The sequence below is a fragment of the Rhincodon typus genome, chromosome 13 (assembly GCF_021869965.1).
Source record: "Rhincodon typus isolate 14 chromosome 13, sRhiTyp1.1, whole genome shotgun sequence".
Classification (NCBI taxonomy): domain Eukaryota; kingdom Metazoa; phylum Chordata; class Chondrichthyes; order Orectolobiformes; family Rhincodontidae; genus Rhincodon; species Rhincodon typus.
The window spans coordinates 9,686,290-9,709,196 of NC_063344.1; the positions used below are offsets into that span (position 1 = coordinate 9,686,290).

Below are 22,907 nucleotides of genomic sequence, written 5' to 3' on the forward strand. Positions count from 1 at the left end.
AATCACTTTATGTCTGCGCCCTGTGTTTACCAACCCCCATCCCACTGGAGATGATTTTGTCTTATCTACTCTTGCAAAACCCTTCATAATTTTGAAAATCTCCCATTAACCTTCTTTGCTGGGAGGAGAACAAACCCAGTTTCTCCAGTCTCTTTCATTTCTCAGCTCCTTTAACCTTGGCACAATTCTCATAAAGCTCTTCTGCAGTCTTCCTAAAGCCTTGAATCCTTCCTCAAGTCTGATAACCAGAAATTATCAATCTATTTGAGGTTTACATGATGTGGAGGTGCCAGTGTTGGACTGGGGTGAACAAAGTCAGAAATCACACGACACCAGGTTATAGTTTTTCTGAAGAAGGGTCCCAACCAGAAACGTCAACTTTCCTGCTCCTCTGATGCTGCCTGGCCTGCTGTGTTCCTCCAGCTCCACGGGTGTTATCTCTGACTCCATCATCTGCAGTTCTTGCTATCTCTGACCAGGTTATAGTCCAACAGGTTTATTTAAAATCACAAACTTTCAAAGCACTGCTCCTTCGTCAGATGAAGTGCCTCTTCATCTGTCAAAGGAGCAGTGCTGTGAAAGCTTGTGCTTCCAAATAAACGTGTTGGACTATAACCTCGTGTTGGGTGACTTCTGACTCAATTGAGGTTCAGGCTGTTTCTAAAGATTTTTCATAATTTCCTTGTCGTTGTACTCTACATCCAGTTGCATTTTTCCAGTAGCAGGGCCAATATATTGATCACTGTGTCTCTTATGGACAAGTATATACATCCACATAATCCAGATTTTGACATTAATGCCTGTGTGTACATACTGATAGTTTTTTTATTCCTCTGTACACATTTGTACCAGAAAGGATCTAAGTAAACATGTCACAGTGTATTTTCCTCCTTCCACCATTTCAGGCACTATTCGAGCCAGGAAGGTGTAATTATATCGTAAGTTTACAAAAACAGTTTACACTATAACTGTAAACACAGGAATTTCGAATGGAGACGTAACATTCTGAACAGAGCATGTATGACCTTTGTAGAACTAGGTCTAGTTATCTCCCACAATACTATTAAACTACACATGCTCTTGGCTCTAATACAATTGCAGATCAACTTATCTTGCAGTCACTATTAATCATAGGATTAACACTATTTATCAATTATTCCCAAAACTGATAAGCAATCTAAATAAATTTGTTTGTACAATCTTATTAACTGATAAATTTAGATATAGTCTTTTAAACATACACCACAGTTAACACAACAAATATCACACTGAAGCCATTCCCTGCAAGACATATTAAGTCTTCGTTGTTAACTAGAGAAATCAGGGTAACACGTTACATATTATAACAAATATTATCCACGTATGCCAATTTTAACAAATTCATGCACACATTTTCAAGCAAATTTTTAACAAATCTGATAAAACTAAATAAAAATTGAAAGAACTGCAGATGCTGTAAATCAGAAACAAAAACAGAAATTGCTGGAAAAGCTCAGCAGGCCTGGCAGCATCTATGAAGAGAAATCAGAGTTAACGTTTCGGGTCGAATGTCCTTTCCTCAGAACAGGGGAGTTCTGAGGAAGGATCACTGGACCTGAAACGTTAACTGTGATTTCTCTGATACAACTAAAATGTTTAGGCACATTATCAGAGGAATACCAGGGAATATTGTTGCATCTGAAATAAATATGGTGGATCCTGTAAATTGACAGAACAGAATCCCTACAGTATGGAAGCAGGCCATTTGGCCCATCAAGTCCACACCAATCCTCTGAAGAGCTTCCCACCCTGACCACCCCCTCTACATTTCCCATGGTTAATTCACCTAGCCTGCACATCTTTGGACTGTGGGATGAAACTGAAGTACTCAGAGGAAACCCACACAGAAATTGGGAGAATGTGCAAACTCCACATAGACAGTCGCCCAAGGCTGGAATTGAACCCAAGTCCCTGTTATTCCGAGGCAGCTGTGCTGACCACTGAGCCAATATGCCACACCAATACTGACATAATAGCAGAAAATTCTGGAGATATGCATGAAAATATAGGTGTACAGTCACTATAAGAATTACTCATTGACAAGAACTTTTGCAGAACAAAACAAAAAGCTATTTTAGACCTAACATTGTGCAATGAAGCAGGATTGACTGGTAACATCATAAACAAATTCCCATGGGAAATAGTGATCATAATAAAACTGAATTCCACATTAATTTTGAAAATGACATTCTGCAATCACAAACAAGACAATTAAACTTCCTAGATATAACACAGTGTGGGGCTGGAGGAACACAGCAAGCCAGGCAGCATTTGTGGAGCAGGAAAGCTGTTTCGAGTCAGGACCCTTCTTCAGAAAACTTCCTACATAGGTACGAGAAAAGTGTTGGCTGACAATTTTATTAGATTAAGGGAGTACTTGTAGATGAAACACAGAGTTAACAAGCAGGTAAAAGATAGTAATTAGCAAAGCAAATGACATATTGACCTTTATTACAAGGCAATTGTGTAAATACACAATGTAGAGAGATCACATCTTGAATATTGTGTGCAATTTTGATCCCCATATTTAAAGAAGGACATACTCACTAGAGGTTGTATAATAGATATTCACTAGTCTGATCTTTGGGATGAGGCTGGGTGAGTTGGATCCATATTCTCTTGAGTTTAGATACATGAAAGGTGATCTGATGGAAACAGTTAAGATTATAAAGGTTCTGAGGAAGGGTCACCGGACGCGAAATGTTAACTCTGTTTTTTCCTTCACAGATGCTGCCAGACCTGCTGAGCTTTTCCAGCAACTTCTGTTATTGTTCAAGATTATAAAGGTGTTTGGGAAGATAGATATAAGATGCTGTTTCCCCTGGCTGTGAAATCTAGAACCAGGAGGCACAGATTCAGAACAAGTAGTGGATTATTTAGGACTGGGATGAGGAGAAATTTCTTCAATCAAAGAACTGTAAATCTTTGGAATTGTCCATCCCAGATGATTGTGGATCCTCCATAGTTAAATACATTTAAGGTTGCAGTGGACAGATTTTTTTTTGTTTCTCAGGGAATTAAGGGATATGGGAAGCAGGTAGGAAAATGTGATTCGGGAAGATTAATCATAATGGAATGGTGGAGCAGGTCTTCATCTGCTCTTATTTCCCATTTTCCTGACTCATTCAAGTTGACTCAGCTTCTTTCTGCATGAACGCTGCCCTGACCAACTAACTGCTTCCAGCATTAGCTGCTGATAGCTTACGTTTCCATCTGATCTGTGCTGTACCTGACTGGGCATTTTTCTCAATCGGCACTTTCCACACTCATTCCTCAACGTGATTGTTACTGGGCAGTCATTTCAGGAACCATAAATCAAGGCACTTACTTTATAGTCTGTGAAGATTGGTGTAACCTCTGTGCTGGTGTGCTCCTTTAGATCATCGAGACTCATAACTCCACCGTTCTTCTGGATGATTTTCACAATGGCTTTTGCTATCCTTCCCTCATAGAACCCTCTCTTGCCACACTGAGCCAGTTCCTTCATGAGAAGCACAACGCAAACATAGTTCAACCCTTTCTGCTACAGTAGAAGATTGTGCAAGAAAAAAACTTACTTTCCCGATTGAGTGGGAACAACATCAATCTCGCCATAATTTTGTCCAACGTCTAGAATTCTACCCAACTTCTGGCTTACAGGCCATCTACAGAAATTATGTAACAATAAACTATGGGAAAAGTGTCTAATCCTCCACAGGGTGAGTTCCTGACTTTGACCAGAAGAAGGCGGAGTAGGATTGGGCAATTTGGCCCATTAGGTCCTCTCCACTGTAGTGGTAGGATCAAAAATGATATCTTCACCACAGATCATCAAGGGTTAATCAGTAAGGGTTAAATGGAGATGACAATGAGCAACTGAAATAAAGTGGAAAAGTACATGGAAAACAGGGGCAATGCAAAATCAGCCTGTTTTGACTGAGAGGTCACCCTAAACTTTCTGTGAGAATTGGGCTGACACATGGAGCCAGCTGGAGATGCTTTACTGTATGATGGAATGTCTGGAAAAGTTCTGAAAGTATCTCAGAACGGTGATAGAGCCTGTAATCTTAGATTCAGGGTAATATACTAACAAAATGTGGATCAAAGGGCCTGATCCTGGGCTGTACTGTTCTATGAGGACTTTGTCTAATTCAGTAGACTTCACCTCGGGCTGGGGTTTGCGACTGTAAGAAGACAGTGAGACTTGTTGCCAACTCAATGCATACACTAATTGTTGGTGGACTTCATCTTGGACCGGGATCGCAAACAGTGTCAGGAACCCCGAGTTCTTTAGACCAGCCATCACACAGCCTGGTCCCCACGGGCGGTAGGATGTGAGACACATTAGTATACATCTACTGCTTTATATATTTATTATGTTTTGTTATTTATTTATGTCATTATGTTTATATATATGTTTATCTGCTGCTTAATATATGCTTACCGCTCAACATATTCATCACTGCTTTATATATATTTTACAGCCAACAAGTGTGTTAATTTAAATCACTTAACTAGTGGATTATTTTGTTACACTCCACCAAATCCACTGTCAAACCATGATATCTGCAATTCAATAAGGCCTTGGCACATCAAATTTTAACTTTGACTCCACTTTTCTACCTTGGTCCTGTAGTCGTTGACGTGCTGGTAGCCAAAAGCCTGACTATCAGCTTTGAACATATTCAATGAGCCAGGTCCCACTCTCCTCTATGCAAGGTAATTCCAAACAGTCGGCCTCCAACAGAAGAAATTGCTCCTCATCTCTGTGTTGATGAGGAGACATCTCATATTTAAACATTGCCCCTAATTGTACAGTCCCCCACAAGTGGAATCACTCTCTCAGTATCTACCCTTGCCAAGCCCACCAGAGATTTATTGATCTCTTCAATAAGATCATCTCTCATTCTTCTAAACTTCAATGAATATGGGTCCTATTCAATGTTTCCTCATAAAATAACCCCTTTGTGCCAGGAATCAATCGAGTGACCATTCTCTATATTGTTTCCAATACAAATTCCCTCCTTGTGTAAGAAGACCAAAACTTGAGATGCAGTTTCCAAAATGCCCATACAATACAGGGTGGCACGGTGGCTCAGTGGTTAGCACTGCAACCTCACAGCGCCAGGGACCTGGGTGTGATTCCAGCCATGGGTTTCCAACGGATGACCCAGTTTCCTCCCATTGTCCAAAAACGTGCAGGTTAGGTAGATTGGCTGCAGTAAATTGCCTTATAGTGTCCAGGGATGTGCAGGCTAGGTGGATTAGTCATGGAAAATGTGAGGTTACAGAGTGGGGATCTGGGTGGAATGCTCTTTGGAAGGCTGGAGCAGATTTAGTGGGCCAAATGGCCTTTTTCTACACTGCAGGGATTCTACTTTTATACTCCGTCTCCCCTGGAATAAAGGCCAATACACCACTTGCCTTCCTAATTATTTGCTGTACCTCAGGAATCAGTGAGCTGGTTGGTTGATTTGCAATAGAGTATGGGTTCAAATCCCTGTACTTGACTAACCAACAAGGTCCTGCCTTCTCAACCCTGCGCCTCACTGGAGATGTGGCGATACTCAGGTTAAACTCACCACTCGACATGATGAAGAGACACTTACAGAACTGGCTTGTACCTCTATCAAGTCCAATACCTTGGGGCGAGGGGTTTGGGTTATAAGGCAATTCATCAGACTTTATTCTTATCATGCTTTTCAAATGTGGTTTCATACAGGTGAGTGGCTTGCTTGGCCATTTGAAAGGGTTACCAACATTGCTGGGACCTGAAGACAAATGAAGTCAGACCGGGTAAGGACAACATATTGCATTCTCTGACTTCACCTGACCAAGAGGCAGTGCTCCAAAAGCTTGTGATTTCAAATAAACCTTTCAGACTATAACCTGGCATCATGTGACTTTTGATCTTGTCCGCCCCAGACCAACACAAGCACCTCCACATCACACATTCCCTACGGAATGGTAGTGAGCGAGATAGGTCTTTACAACAACATGGAATGCACTGCCAGCGGTAGTAGTACAGACAGATACATTAAGGACATTTAAGCAACTCTTGGATAGGCACATGGATGATAGTAAAATGAAGGGTGTGCAGGTTAGTTTAATCTTAGAATAAGATAATAGGTTGGCACAACATCGTGGGCCAAAGGACCTGTACTAGAACACATAACATAGAACAGTACAGCACAGTACAGGGAACTGTATGTACTGTGCTGTACTGTTCTATGTTCTAACTTGGCAGCTTCTTTGCTGATGCTGACATTCTATTTCTGATACATTTTCTGCATTTGTTATGATGCATTTTCTGCATTTGTTATAATTTGTTTTATATTGCTCTTGTGATTAACTGTCATAGGGAAGATGTTAGAAGCTGTTATTAAAGGAATATAGCAGGACACTTAGCAATGTTCAAGATAATCAGGCAGAGTCAATGTGGCTTTATGAATGGGAAATTATGTTCAACCATTTTTTGGAGTTCTTTGAATGAGCAACTGGGGGAGGCAGCAGCCTAGTGGTACTATCACTGGACTGTTAACTCAGAGACCTAGGCATGTTCTGGGTATCCTGGTTCAAATCCTGCTGAGGCAGATGGTAGAATTTGAATTCAACGAAAATCTGGAATTAAGAAGCTAATGATGACCGTGAATCCATTGTTGATTGTCAGGGAAAAACCCATCTGGTTCACTAATGTCCTTACCTGGTGTAGCCTACATGTGACTCCAGACCCACAGCAATGTGGTCAACTAAGGCCTTGGTGAGACCACTCATGGAACATTGTGTGCAGTTTTGGTCTCCTTTTCTGAGGAAGGATGCGCTCGCTCTCGAGGGAGTACAGCGAAGGTCTACCAGAGTGATTCTGGGGATGGCGGATCTGATGTATGAGGAGAGATTGACCAGGTTGGGATTATTGTCGCTGGAGTTCAGACAAATAAGGGGGAATCTCATACAGACTTATAAAATTCTAACAGGACTGGACAGGGTAAATGCAGGGAGGATGTTCCCGATGGTGGGTGTGTCCAGCATCAGGGGTCACAGTATGAGGATTCGTGGTGGACAATTTAGGACAGAGATGAGGAGACATTTCTTCACCCAAAGAGTGACGAGCCTGTGGAATTCATTATCACAGGAAGCAGTTGATGCCAAAATATTGAATGTATTCAAGAGGTGACTAGATATAGCACTTGAGGCGAATGGGATCAAAGGTTATGGGGAGAAAGCAGGATTAGGCTATTGAGTTGGATGATCAGCCATGATCGTGAAGAATGGCAGAGCGGCCTGAGGGGCCGAATGGCCTCCTCCTGCTACTATATTCTATGTTTCTTAACTACCCTCTGGGCAATTAGGGATAAGCAATAAATACTGGCCTAGCCAGTGATGCACTCCTCCCGTGAATGAATAAAATAACACTATATGCAAAGGAGAACTAGTGAATGCACTGTATTTAAATTTCCAGAGGGCACTTGATAAACTGTCACCTTAAAAGTTATTGTGGAAAATAAAAGCTCATGGTGTAGGGGGTAACATTTTGGCATGGACAAAAGACTGGCTGGCTAACAGGAATCTGAGAGTAGGCAGAAATGGGTCACTTTCTGGTTTGCAAGAGTGATGTGATGTAATGTAATGATGTGATGAGTGATGTGCCACAAGGGTCACTACTGCGGCCTCAACTCTTTACAATTTATATAAAATACTTGGATAAAAGGAACAAAAATATAGTTGCCAAATTTGCTGATGTCACAAGGATAGGGAGGAAAATAAATTGTGAAAAGGTTGTAAAAGAGTCCAAAAAACAAATACAGATAAGTAAGTGAGTGGGCCAAGATCTGGCAAATGGAATATAAAAATGGGAAGTTCAAAAATGCCCATTTTGGCAGGAAGAATAAAAAAGAAGCAGTTTATCTGAATGGTGAAGTATTGCAAGTTCTGAGATGCAGTACCATCTGTCTATCAGCCCCTTTCAGTCTGTCCTGGACTGGTGTCCCAAACAGAAATGCTAACACACAATCTTATCGCACACCCAGATATTGAAATATGTTTTCAAATATCCCTCTAATTAGCTGATACGAATATGATGCAAGAACAATGAGCTGTAATACGAAATGGAGTGCACCGACACCTTTGTGACAAGTTACAGACTGGTACTGTTACTGCATTAAGGTTAATCATTACACAAGAGACAGTAAAGTAGTATTACTTTCAGTGCCTTTGATGTAAATGATTTATAAAATTCAATATCACCACAAAAGAAAATTCCAGTAGAGTTTTAGCAGCTAAGATGTCCCCTTTCGTATCAGTAATTACTGACCATTGAAATTCTTCGGATGGTGCCTACCAACATTTCTAAGAAGCTTGCATTCCAAGTTTACTTGTTACCAAAATGACACTGAAAGGTCGAAGTATTTTTTCCTTCTTGTTATGGGATGTGGACATCTCTGGAAAAGGCATCATTTAGACCATAAGGAATAGGAACAGGAGGAGGCCCCTCAATCTTACTCCACCATCCAACAGGATCATGGCTGATCCGACATTCCTCGTGCCCACTTTCCTGGTCTTTCCCTGTAATCCTTGATTCCCCGCCTGATCGAGAATCTATCGATCTCTTTAAATGTGCACAAGGACTCTGCCTCCACAGCTCTCTGCGACAAGCAGTTCCAAAGTCTCTCACTCCTCTGAGAGAAGAAATTCCTCCTCATCTCAGTCTTTGTAGCCCATCCCTAAATGCCTTTGTACTGGATGGCTTCCTAGGGCCATTTCAGAGGCAGTTATATTGTTGTGGATCTGTGGAGGGGGGACATTCATATGAAAGTCAGACCAGGTAAGGAGGGCAGATTTAATTCTCTAAGAAGATATTAGGAACATAAATGTTTTTATAATAATCGACAATAATTGTCAATGGCATCATCGCTGAAACTGGATTTATAGTTCCAGATTTATTCATTGAATCCAAATCCCCCATCTGCTGCTGTGTCATTTGAGACCATCTTCCCAGGCTGGGCCTTTGGATTATAAATTCACTGACAAATGCCACAATGTCACAGTCTCACCAACTGGCTTCAGTGCTGGAACCAATGCGTTACAGCAGGGGACAATCGTTTAAACACTTACACTTCAGAGACTACAGCAGGACAGTTTTGCTCTATTGCCTGTAAGTGGACCAAAAACTGGAGGCAGAATCTGAATCCACCAGTTTGCATATCTATACATTTGTCACTCCTTCTTTTGCACAACCATCATCACTGAAACAGATTATCTGTCATAACTGCTGTGTGCGGGAGCTTGCCGTGTGTAAAATGGACATTTCCCATAATACAAGAGCAACTAGCATCAAAAATACATCAGGAACAAAAACAGAAGTTGCTGGAAAAGCTCAGCAGGTCTGGCAGCATCTGTGAAGAGAAAATCAGAGTTAATGTTTCGGGTCTGGTGAACCTTCCTCAGAACTTATTATTATTTTTTAATTTTTTTTTTAATCAAAAATATATTGTCTGTCAAACATCCTGCCAAAAGTTTTAGGGCCTCTTAAGGTTGAGAAAGGTGCTGTATATGAATAGAAGTTCTTTCTGTTCTTCAATTTAGTCCAGACAGGATAAATCAGAATTATTTAAGGAGGCTGGTAGATAGGGAAAATGGCTTGAAAAGAGGAATGACAGAAAGTTTGGTCAGGTTGGTAATTTCTGGGGAAGTTTTTTGATGAGGGGGAGAAAGGTAACAGGCGGTTTCAGCAGAAAGTTCTAGAACGCAGGTTTGTAACGACTGAATCGTCTGACATCAAAGGTGAGACAGAAAATGTGTGTGAGAGAGAGACAGAGAGTCTGCCAGAATCACAAAATGGTACAGGCTGGAGTGTATGACTAGATGAGATTTCTGAGGAAGGAAGACTAGGAACCATGAAAGGATTTGAAGTTAAAGGGTGAGAATTTCAGAATCGATATATTGGTCAATGAGGACAAGTGAGAAAAAGGATGAGTTGAAGTTTGTTCAGGGCAGTGTTGGACAGACACGTAAGAAACTGTATCATGAGGTGACACAATGCTAAAGGTAACAATGAATCAATCCTTTGAAACTATTTAGATAACAATTATCTAATAGCGTGTTTATTCTTCAATGATTCAGAGAAATTGAAAATTGCACTGCATGTCATCAGCAGCAATGATCCAAATGACATTTTATTGTAAGTGTAAATTAACTCTGATAAGAACTCCAATAATTGCTTATGGAGTCCTCACACTGAATCCTGAACACACCTCTGAATGAGTTGTATCCCAGGCAGCTGTGGGAGGCAAGGGAGGGGATTGTGGGGGCTCTGAAATTAATTTTCAAATCATCTCTGGCCACTGGAGGGGAGTCACAGGAGAATGGCCAATGTGGTACCTTTATTCAAGAAGGGTGGAAGGGATAAACCAGGAATCCGTCAGTGGGTCTGACTTCTTCAGAAGAGGAACTATTGGAAAAACTTCCGAGGGAGAGAATTAATGGAGAGGCAAGAATTAATTTTCAAATGCTTGGGGGCAGAGATTTAAGGTGGGAGGGGGAAAGTTTAAAGGAGATGTGCGAGGAAAGATTTTACACAGAGGGTGTTAGGTGCCTAGAATGCGCTGCCAAATGAGGTGGTAGAAACAAAAACGATAGCAATGTTTATGTGGCATTTAGACAGCCATATACATAGGAATGGAATAGAGGGACATGGATCATGTGCAGGCAGATGGGATTAGTTTAGAAAGGCATTATGGTTGGTACAGACATAGTGGGCCGAAGGGCCTGTCCCTATGCTGTACTGTTCTCCATTCTAGTGGGATACTTGCCTTTATTAGTTAAAGCATTGAATACAATAGCAAGGAGGTTATGATGGAGCTGTATATAACATTAGTCATGTCACATGTGGAGTACTGTGTGCAGTCCTAGTCACCATACTATAGAAGGATTTGAGAGCACTGGAAAGGGTGTAGAGGAGATTCACCAGAATGTTGTCTAGGCTAGTGAGATTCCACTCTGATGAAAAACTAACTAAGATTAAGATGAATGAATCAATAACTTGATTGAGTTTTTTGAAGAAGTAATGAAGAGGACTGATGAAGGCAGAGTGGTGGACGTGATCTATACAGACTTCAGTACTTTGACAAGGTTCCTCATGGTAGACTGGTTAGCAAGGTTAGATCACATGGAATACAGGAAGAACAGCCATTTGGACACAGAACTGGCTCGAAGGTAGAAGACAGAGGGTGGTGGTGGAGGGTTGTTTTTTCAGACTGGAGGCCTGTGACCAGTGGTGTGTCACAAGGATCTCTGCTGGGTCTACTGCTTTTCGTCAGTTATATGAATGATTTGGATGTGAGCATAGGAGGTATGGTTCGTAAGTTTGCAGATGGCACCAAAATTGGAGGTGTAGTGGACAGCGAAGAAGGTTACCTCAGAGTACTCTGGGACTATACTCGTTGGAGTTTAGAAGGATGAGGGGGATCTAATCGAAACTTACAGAATACTGAATGGCCTGGGCAGAGTGCATGTTGGGAAGATGTTTCCATTGGTAGGAGAGTCTAGGACCCGAGAGCACAGCCTTCGAGTAAAGGAAAGACCTTTTAGAACAGAGATAAGGAGAAACTTCTTCAGCCAGAGAGTGGTGAATCTATGGAATTCACTGCCACAGAAGGCTGTGGAGGCCAGGTCATTGAGTACATTTAAGACTGAGATAGATAGGTTCTTGATTATCAAGGAGATCAAGGGTTATGGGAAGAAAGCAGGAGAATGGGGTTGAGGAACTTATCAGCCATGATTGAATAGCGGAGCAGACTCTATGGGCCAAATGGCCAAATTTCTACTCCTATGTCTTCTGGTCTTATAGTACAATGGGATCTTGAAAGACGGGCCAAGGAGTGGCAAATGGAGTTTAATTTCGATAAATGTGAGGTGCTGCATTTTGGAAAGGCAAATCAGGGCAGGAATTATACACTTAATGAGCAAATCAGGGCAGGACTTATACACTTAATGGTAAAGTCCTGGGGAGTGTTGATGAAGAAAGAGACCTTGGAGTGCAGGTTCATAGTTCTTTGAAAGTGGAGTCACAGGCAGATAGGATAGTGAAGAAAGCACTTGGTCAGTGCATTGAGTATAGGAGTTGGGAGGACATGTTGCGGCTGTACAGGATATTGGTGATAACAAGGTGTAGAGCTGGATGAACACAGCAGGCCAAGCAGCATCAGAGGAGCAGGAAAGCTGACGTTTCGGGCCTGGACCCTTCTTCAGAAATGGGGGAGGGGAAGGGGGTTCTGAAATAAATAGAGAGAGAGGGGCAGGCGGATAGAAGATGGATAGAGGTGAAGATAGGTGGAGAGGAGACAGACCGGTCAAAGAGGCGGGGATGGAGCCAGGAAAGGTGAGTGTAGGTGGGGAGGTAGGGAGGAGATAAGTCAGTCCAGGGAGGACGGACAGGTCAAGGGGGCGGGATGAGGTTAGTAGGTAGGAGATGGGGGTGCGGCTTGAGGTGGGAGGAGGGGATAGGTGGGAGGAAGGACAGGTGAGGGAGGCCGGGACGAGCTGGGCTGGTTTTGGGATGCGGTAGGGGGAGGGGAGATTTTGAAACTTGTGAAGTCCACATTGATACCATTGGGCTGCAGGGTTCCCAAGCGGAATATGAGTTGCTGTTCCTGCAACATTCGGGTAGCATCGTTGTGGCACTGCAGGAGGCCCAGGATGGACATGTCGTCTGCGGAATGGGAGGGGAGTTGAAATGGTTCGCGACTGGGAGGTGCAGTTGTTTAGTGCGAACCGAGCGTAGGTGTTCTGCAAAGCGGTCCCCAAGCCTCCGCTTGGTTTCCCCGATGTAGAGGAGGCCACAACGGGAACAGCAGGTGCAGTATACCACATTAGCAGATGTGCAGGTGAACATCTACTTGATGTGGAAAGTCTTCTTGGGGCCTGGGATGGGGGTGAGGGGGGAGGTGTAGGGGCAGGTGTAGCACTTCCTACGGTTGCAGGGAAAAGTGCCGGGTCTTACCTCAGACTCCGTTCCAGGAAAATCCTGGTGGATTTTCTGGTGGAGGCTGCTGATAGTGGACATCGGACTGCATTATAACACTCAACTCTCAGCACTAGGAGCATTAACAATCTCGACTGCAACTCAGCAGTAATTAACTTTAATACCAACTGATCTAGATCCAAGTCTATGTTGCACAGATTCCAAGGTATCTTTCAGAGTTTATAAATACAGCGTGTTGGTTAGTTGCTTTATGTATTAGAAATGACCCTGGCTTAGTGGTCAGCACTGCTGCATCACAGCACCAGGGACCTGGGTTCAATTCCACCCTCAGCTGACTATCTGTGTGGAGTTTGCATGTTCTCCCTGTGTCTGCGTGGGTTTCCTCCCACAGGCCAAAGATGTTAGGTGGGTTGGCCATGCTAAATCGCCCATAGTGTCTAGGGATATAGCCAGGAAAAATTCAGGGCTGGTTGGGCGGGGGGGTCTTCAGAGGGTCATTGTGGACTTGATGGGCCAAATAGCCTGCTTCCACACTGTAGGGATTCTATGAATACATAAATTCTGTCACCGTTACTCCACCTATGGCAGGGAGCAACTCAGTAATTTATATTGGGCCCCAACTCACCAAGTGTTTTGTAAAGATGTCTTTAGAGAGATTAAAACCAAAATATCCAACAAAACGTTTTGATTCAGGAGGTATACGTGTGACACCCTATTAATTGTGGGTATTTCTGATCAAGCTGTTCAGATGTTTTGATCCATGTCTGGAGCAGGTGGGAGTTGAACACAGGCCTCCTGGCTCAAAGGTAGGGACACTAGCAAGAAACACACCTGTTGACCGTGTACCAAGGCTAATTAATTGTATCAAGATGGTGGGCATTAGCTGGGATTTCACTTGACCACAAAGAGACACTTCACCTGGGTATCCTTGGAGACGGAGCACACCATTTCCATTGGGACACTTTGGACCATGTATGATGGGCACTGCTGTGGCTGAAGTGTATGTCGCTGCTCAAAATGACGTGTTAATTTAACTCTAAATTTGTTTTGAATCTTTCATTCTGTTTCTGAGCCCCTTTAATAGGCTGTCGACTTTCAAATTGGTTTAAGTTAGTTACCCCACCTCTGGGTGAAGAGTCCCAGGTTCCAGACCCCACCCATCCCACAGTCAGTTGATTAAAAGCTGTCTGATGCAGTGCATGTCTAATTCTTCCCATAATAAATAACTCCAGGGTAGCTTATTCAGAACACGAGCTTGGTAGGAAGCCAAGAGGATAGGAAGAAGTGAATCACTCACCTTGAAGGTCTGAGCTAAGAGAGGATTCTTGAAAATCTGGCCAGATTTAGGACTCTGACCCTGCAGCAGCAGATCCTTCCCATGTAGATTCCCTGGCCTCTGCAGGTTGTTCTCTCCTCTATTCCAGTGAAATGCAGTGATTTCAGCGACAGGGAAGCCTCTTTCTGCCAACTCAATCGCAGGCTGTAGAATTTCACCCAAAGACAGCTGGAGTGCAGAATAATACTGTTAGAAATGCAACTTTCTCCATTACAGTAACCATACTCCATTTGGTTATGTTGTAGAGTTACACAAACAAATGCATCAGGGACTAGTCACGCTAAGAGAATTGCAGCTCCATCTGAACACCAAAAAAAGACTGAGTAAGAGATAAAAACCATTTCTTCCTCCTTTCTTCAATCATTAGCCATACTGAATATTGAACAGAGGAATTGTTATTCAACTGCTTTAGATGTCATTGATATGATCATTCCGATTATGAAGACAGTAACAATAATAAGTTAAAAACTGTGATCATTGTAACTTCACCCAGTAAGCAGGAGAGTTAGGTGGAAAGTTGGTATTACAACTCACTTATTATTACTTGTTACTGCCTTCCATTGGGATTCAAGAGACTGAAATTGCTGCAAATCATACAAACATTTCTCTCTCTCTGACATACACACACACACACACACACACACACACACAGCTGCCTTTCAGTGCCAGGGACACAGGTTTAATGCTACCCTCAGGCAACTGTCTGTATAGAGGTTGCGCATGTTCCTGTGTCTGCGTGGGCTTCTACCGGGTGCTCTGGTTTCCTCCCACAGTCTAAAGATGTGCAGGTTAGGTCAACTGGCCATACTAAATTGCTCACAGTGTCCAGGGATGTGTAGGTTAGGTAGATCAGCTCTGGGAAATACTGGGATAGGGGAGTTGGTCTTGGTGCGATACTTGTCGGCATGGACTCGATGGGCCAAATGGCCTGTTTCTGCACTACAGGGATTCTACGATTCAAAACCCCTTTGCAACTTTTGTTGACTAGAAGATGGGCCCGTTTATTTTACACCCTAATAAAAGGTGATATTACTGTACAAATACTTCAGTGCAAGTGCACAATTGTGGCTTTCCTCCCATAAGAAACTTTAAATACCCTGTATCCTTACACAGCACCTTCCAAACACAGACCACTTCCATCGAGAAGGACAGGGGCAGTAGATACATGGGAGCACCACAACCAGGAAGTTCCTCTCCAAGCCACTCACCATCCTGACTTGGAAATATATCGCTGTTCCTTCAGTGTCACTGGGTCAAACCTTGGAATTCCCTCCCTAAGGGCATTGTGGGTCAATTTATAGCACATGGACTGCAGAGGTTCAAGAAGGCAGCTCACCACCACCTTCTCAAGGGCAACTAAGGATGGGAGAATTTAAAATCACCAGTAACTTAGTAGTTATATAGCAGCTTTAATGTGGTAAAACATCTCAGAACAAGCAGATGATGCCTCAATTTGACATCTCATCCAAAAGACAGCCCTTCTGCCAGTGCTCCACAGGAGTGTCAGCATTGATATTTGTCATCAAGCCCTATGTGGCTCTTGAACCCAGGAGCTACAAAGGCAAGTATCCTCCTCATGAGGACCCCAACATCACTCATTTTCAATAAATTCAATTCACTCCACATAATATCAAGAACAACAGAAACCAATACACACTGCAAAGGCTATGGGCTTCGACAATATTCTGGCAATATTACAGAAGACTTCTGATCCTGGACTGGTTTGGCCCAACCAAAGCTGTTCCAGATCAGTTTAAACATTGACATTGACCTGGCCATGTGTAAAATTGCTCATGCCCATCATGCAAGCCAATATTCCATCCATTCACTCTGATACAAAAGCTTAAACGCACGCACCAACAGATTCAAGAACAGCTTATTCCTCATCGTTATTAGACTTCTGAATGGACCTTTCAAATTTCACATTTAATATTGATCTCACTCTTTGCATACCTTCTCTGCAGCCACAACATTGTATTCCTAGCTCTGTTCTATTAGCCTAATGAATTTTGTATGGTAGGATCTGCCTGTACCGCATGCAAAACAAAATTTTTCACTGTATCTCAGTACAGGTGACAATAATAAACCAAATCAACAAAAAAAGGTGTGACCTGTGCAACGAAAAGCAGGATAAATCCAACTCAGCCAAGTGCTTCCCCGTCAGTCTACTCTTGACCATCAGCAAAATGATTGAATGGGTCTATCAAGCAGAGCCATCAGGTGCTTAGGATATGGCTAGTTCTGGAGCACAAGTCTTCAGCAAGTACAACTGCAATAATAGCAGGGCCAATGCCCTTTGCAGCACCCTGTGCCCTCAGTCACTTTTCTTAAAATAATGTGGAGTGAATCAAATAGGCTAGAAACTGGTATCTGTGATGCTGAGGACTGATCACCCAATCAGGACTTCTTGCTGAAGATTGTTGCAAATGCTTCAGCCTTCTGCTAGGACAAGAGGGCATAGCCTCAAGATTAGAGGGAGCAGATTTAGGACTGAACTGAGAAGGAATTTCTTCACCCAGAGGGTTGTTAATCTATGGAATTCCTTGCCCAGTGAAGTAGTTGACGCTACTTCAGTAAATGTTTTAAAAAAAAAAGGTAGATTTTTTTTGAACAATAAAGGAATTAAGTGATACGGTGAGAACGCGGGTAAGTGGATCTGAGTCCATGAAAGGATCAGCCATGATCTTATTGAATGGCGGAGCAGGCTCGAAAGGCCAGACGGCCTACTCCTGCTCCTAGTTCTCATGTTCTTATGTTCTTATGTTCTTCTCTTCTACACCGGCCAACCAGCAAAGCCCACATCCACTGAATGAATAAATAAAAGTTGTAAAGGAATTACACGACCACTGACTTTCTGTTTGAGTTCAGTAGCCATTTGGCTACTGACCTCTTACAGCCTGTGCCCAAATATGGACAAAAATAGCTGAGTTCCAGAGGCTACAATGCTAGCCCTTGATATCAAAGCAGCAAATGACTGTGCATGGTGTCAAGGAGCCCAACAAAATGGGAGTCATTGGAAATCAGGGAGAAAACTCTCCACTGGTTGGAGTCATAGCTAGAAGATGGTTGTGATTGCTGGAGGTCAGTCACCTCAGCTCCAGGAGATCACTGCAGGAGTTCCTCGGAGTAGAATTCTAAGCTCAAAATCTTCAGCTGCTTCAACAATAACCTACCCTCCATCAGAAGGTCAGAAGTGGGAATTTTCACTGATAATTGCACAACGTTCAGTACAGTTTGCAACTCCTCAGATATTGAAAGCAGTCAAAGTCCAAATTCAGCAAGACATCCAAGCTGGGCCTGATATGTGGCAAATAACATTCACAACCACACAAGTCCCTGATAATTATTATTATCAACTTGAGAAATTTAACCATCACCCCTTAATACTCAATAGCATTATCATCACTAAATGCCCCACTATCAAAATCCTGGAAGTTACCAATGACCTGAAAATGAACTGCAGCAGCCATATAAACGCTGTAGCTAAAGACCAGGTCAGAGGCTAGGAATTCTACAACGTGTAGCTCACTCCCTGACTCCCCAAAGCCTGTCCACCATCTACAAGGCACAATTCAGGGCTGCGATGGAATATGCCCCACTTGCTTTGATGAGTGCAGCTCCAACAATACTCAAGAATCTTAATACTAGGTAGGACAAAAAGGCACACTTAACGGCAATCTCAATCCACAACTTTCAACTTCCACTCCCACCAACAGACAATGGCAGTACTATGTACCATCTACCAGGTGCACTGCAGACACTAAGCAAGTCTCCTCCAACAGCACCTTATAAACCTATAACCTCTACCACCTAGAGGGGCAACAGCAGCAGATACATGGGAACACTATCATCTGCAAGTTCCACTCCAAGCCACTCACCATCCTTACCTGAAACTATATCACTGTTGCTGGGTCATATCCTGGAACTATGGATTCCATGAGCTCCTTTCTGAACAGCACTATGGATATCCTTACACTCAGACTGCAGCAATTCATGAGCACGGTGTCAAGAAGCCCTAGCAAAACTGAAGTCAAGGGGAATCAGGAAGAAAACTCTCCTCTGGAGACATACCCGACACACCTGCAGTGCTGGGTCACTACCACCTTCTCCAAGGCCACTGAGGATGGGCACTAAATGCTGGTCTTACTAGAGATGCCCACATCCCATGAGAGAATATTAAAAGAAAATTGAGTCACAGCCGACGTAAAAGCTCCATGAAGAGATTTATAACCAAAGATGGAAATCTAGGGGCCCATATTGGTCATTGATCCTGCCAATGCTTTCACTGCTGTCTTCAGTGGGGTCTGGCTTGTACTGAAAGTGGTATCAAGCACAAGGGATGGTCTTTTTCCCTCTTTGTTAATTTTAACAAAAAAAAGGAGACACAATATAGAGAGGATAGTGTTCAGGGATGTGTAGATTAGGTAGCTTATAGGGGGATGGGTCTGGGTGGGGTGCTCCAAGGGTCAGTGTGGACTTGTTGGGCCGAAGGACCTGTTTCCACACTGTAGGGATTCTAATGAAAAGTTGTTAGAAGATTACTCAGAGCCATACTTCACCTTCTTACTTCCAAAGAGATGAATTGTATCAGACCAGCCAGCAGCTGCTCCAGGCACAGTGACAAGGTTGGCATGACACAACGGCAAAGGATTCGTCTCCACAAAGCCTTCCGCTTTTAACAAGTCAAGCGTCAATAATCGGGGTGACCTGCCACTGCAAAAGAGAGAACAATGATCGTCGCCAGATACCAAATTCTACAATACTATTAAAAAAATTGAATTGTTGCACTATCCTGTAGCACATTTTCAAAGCTTTTGTATGCATGGGTCATCGTATTGAATAGTATGTGACCAAGTGGCTCACAAAGAAAAATGGCTTCGACATCATATTGCGAATGATATTTGTACCTTGACAAAGGACAGGAATTCTCCAACAAGCATGCAGAATGTGGGAGAAACTCTGGATCCAGTAACATCTAAACAGAGCTATAACATTACAAGTCCAATATAGGTCTTCATCAGTTCTGACAAGTAATCGGAGCTGATTTGAAACATTAACTCTGGTTCTCTTTTCACAGATGCCGCCAGACCCGCCGAGTTTCTCTCGGCTATCTGTGTTTGTCTCAGATTTCCAGCATCTGCAGTACTTTGCTTTCAGTGGGGCAATTTGTGAAACCAGGTACAGACTGGAGAAGGCACTTGGCACCCATCACATTGCAGGGTGTAGTGAACCACACATGGTTAATGAACAAAAGCAGTGGATGCCTGTCAGGTGGGGGCTGGGGAGCAAGGGTGTAACACAGATGGCTATGAACTTGAGCTACTGTCCCTTACCTTCCATTCAGTCCATACACTTTCTTAGTTGGACCATGGTAAAAGAGGCAGTTGCAGTCTCCACCAACACCAGTACTGAATGGTTCAGTAAGATTCAGGACTGCTGCCATAGCAACCGCAGCATCTGCAGCATTCCCGCCTTTTTTCAGTATGTCTGTAAAAATCAGCATTACCTGTGAAATCTTACACAAAGGCTAGCCAGCCTGACACATGCAAATGACACTCATCTTCTGCACTCTGTAAATTATCTAATACTTCCACGGCCAATTATTTGCTTATTATTTTGAACTTATGTTTTCTTCAATATCTTCAGTTTCTATGACGGGGAATTTTCTTGCTGCAACTAGAATAGGAAAGCCTCCAGGCTCCAATTAATAAAGGGGAGTGTAAATTGAGGCAGTGGTAGTGTCTCTGAATGAGTAATTCAGACCTCCAGCTTAATGCTGTAGGAGCATGAGTTCAAATCTCACCAAGGCAGATGGTGAAATATGAACTCAATCATTTCAATGGAATTAAAAGATAGCCTAATAGCAATCATGTTTTTTTTATTCACTTATGGGGTGTGGGCGTTACTGACTGGCCACCATTTATTACCCATTCCTAGTTGCCCTCCAAAAGGTGGTGAGCTGCCTTCTTGAACCGCTGCAGTCCACCTGCTGTAGGTAGACCCACAATGCCATTAGGGAGGGAATTCCAGGATTTTGACCCAGCGACACTGAAGGAACGGGGATATGTTTCCAAGTCATGACGGTGAGTGGCTTGGAAGGGAACTTGGAGGTGGTGGTGTTCCCATATGTCTGATGCCCTTGTCCTTCTAGATGGAAGTGGTCGTGAGTTTGGAAGGTGCTGTCTGAGAATCTTTGGTAAATTTCTGCAGCGCATCATGAAGATAGTACACACTGCTGCTACTGAGCATCGGTGGTGGAGGGAATGAATGCTTGTACATGTTGTGCCAATCAAGTGGGCTGCTTTGTCCTGGATGGTATCAAGATTCTTGAGTTGTAGGGACTGCACTCATTCAGGCAAGTGGGGAGTATTCCATCACACTCCTGACTAATGCCTTGTAGATGATGGACAGGCTTTGAGGAGTCAGGAGGTGAGTTACTTGCTGCAGTATTCCCAGCTTCTGGCCTGCTCTTGTAGCCACTGTGTTTATGTGGTGAGTCCAGTTGAGTTTCCAATCAACAATAACCCCCCAGGATGTTGATAGTCAGGGCTGGATTTCATCTCCGAAAGGACTGTGCGGTGGTCACTCTCACTGATACTTTAGGGAAGAAAACTGCCATTCTCACCTGGTCTGGCCTATGTGTGACTCGAGACCTACAGCAATGTAGTTTACACTTGACTGCCCTCTGGGCAATTAGCGATGGGCAATAAATGCTGCCCTGGCCAGTATTGCCCACATCTCATGAGTGAATTAAAAGAATTAAACCAGCTATCCATCTAACTTTCCTCACAGCGTTGTTGGTAATCATCTTAAAGCAAATCCTCTGATTTTCAAACCTCCTGCCACTGGGAACAGTTTCGCTCCATCCACTTTGTCCAAACCCCTCATGAGTTTGAAAATTTCCGTCTTCTCTTCTCTAAGGAGAGCTTTGGGCCTTAGTCCACTAGCTCTAAAATAAAGTATTGCCATTGTATCTTTTCCATCCACCAGAGAAAGAAGACAACATTGGATCAACATCTCATACTGCCCTCAGTACTGCATTCCAGGTCAGCACAGATTTTTATGCTCAAGCTTTTAGGTGACCTTATGCTTCTCAGTAAAGGACAAGAAATATATTTTCCACTTATTGTGATACATTCTACATGGCGCCTTAATCCTTTATCTCTGGCATAATGGCCTGCTTTAAGTAAAGGCGATTTGAAAACCATTACCAACTTGTTCTTTTGACAATTGTTTTATCCACATCCAGAAATACAAATGATGCACAGGAGTGGGTGGAAACAATATCAAAAGAAGGTAGCCAAGGCACAGCTTCCGTTGCTTCTACCCAGCTGTTCTTGAGAATGACACCTTTTGGTTAGATATCCCTGAGATTTCTGACTAATTCACTAAATTTATGGACATTCACGAACCCAATGAGTTTGACAAAGGGAAACCAGATCAGGTTCCAACTGTCTAATCAGATTGAAAATCTGTGTACATCTGGAAAATGGGAAAAGGTTGTTGTTTGTGATCAGCACAGACTTGATGGGCGTTTTTCCATGCTGTAGACCTGTATGACTAACAGTAAGGAGACCCACTCTCACAGTTCCAAAGCTGCAACTAACACAGAACATAGAACTGTACAGCACAGGAAAGGGCCCTTCAGCCCATGTTGTTGTGCCAAGCATGACGCCAAATTAGACTAATCTATTCTGCCTGCCCTTGGTCCAAATCCCTCCATTCCTTGCACAGTCATGTGTTTATCTAAAAATCCCTTAAACACCCCTATTGTATCTGCCTGGAACACCACCCCTGGCAGCACGTTCCAGACTCCTACTGCTCGGTGTGTTAATAAAAGATGTTTGCTGCTTGTGCACAAATTGAACTGTGAAAAATTTCTGCCACTATTGCACACCCACCTTCCCATCACCACCCAACCCCAACCCCCAAGTCTCCAGGATGGGCTGGATAAAAGTTAACGTTCCTGCAAATCTGCCTGCATAGGGCTACTCACTTGATCCTCGTCCGGGTGATGCTAAGAAGCCGCAGGATGACTTGGACAGAACAGCTGAGTGGGTAACTACTGGGTAAATGCAATATCATGTGGATAAATGTGAGGTTATCCACTTTGGTCACAAAAACAGGAAGGCAGATTATTATCTGAATGGTGGCAGTTTAGGAAAAGCTGAGGTGCAGCGAAACCTGGGTCTCAAGGTGGAACAGTTGATGAAGGTTGGCCTGCAGATGCAGCGGGCAGTGAGGAAAGCTAATGGCATGCTGCCCTTCATAGCGAGAAGATTTACCCACTCAGCTGTTCTGTCCAAGTCATCCTGCGGCTTCTTAGCATCACCCGGACGAGGATCAAGTGAGTAGCCCTATGCAGGCAGATTTGCAGGAACGTTAACTTTTATCCAGCCCATCCTGGAGACTTGGGGGTTGGGGTTGGGTGGTGATGGGAAGGTGGGTGTGCAATAGTGGCAGAAATTTTTCACAGTTCAATTTGTGCACAAGCAGCAAACATCTTTTATTAACACACCGAGCAGTAGGAGTCTGGAACGTGCTGCCAGGGGTGGTGTTCCAGGCAGATACAAT

General features: G+C 43.3%; 1 protein-coding gene across 1 annotated transcript in view; it reads right to left on the minus strand.

Annotated features, from left to right (window-relative positions):
* LOC109917787 (glutathione hydrolase-like YwrD proenzyme) overlaps positions 1 to 22,907 on the minus strand; it is a 48,575-nt gene that overhangs the window by 20,980 nt on the left and 4,688 nt on the right. Inside the window, exons 3-6 of the mRNA XM_048604499.1 lie at positions 19,667 to 19,820; positions 18,893 to 19,046; positions 14,295 to 14,501; positions 3,368 to 3,520 (exon numbers count right to left, since the gene is read on the minus strand). Coding sequence (XP_048460456.1) covers positions 3,368 to 3,520; positions 14,295 to 14,501; positions 18,893 to 19,046; positions 19,667 to 19,820 — 668 coding nt within the window. The remainder of the gene's footprint in view (positions 1 to 3,367; positions 3,521 to 14,294; positions 14,502 to 18,892; positions 19,047 to 19,666; positions 19,821 to 22,907) is intronic.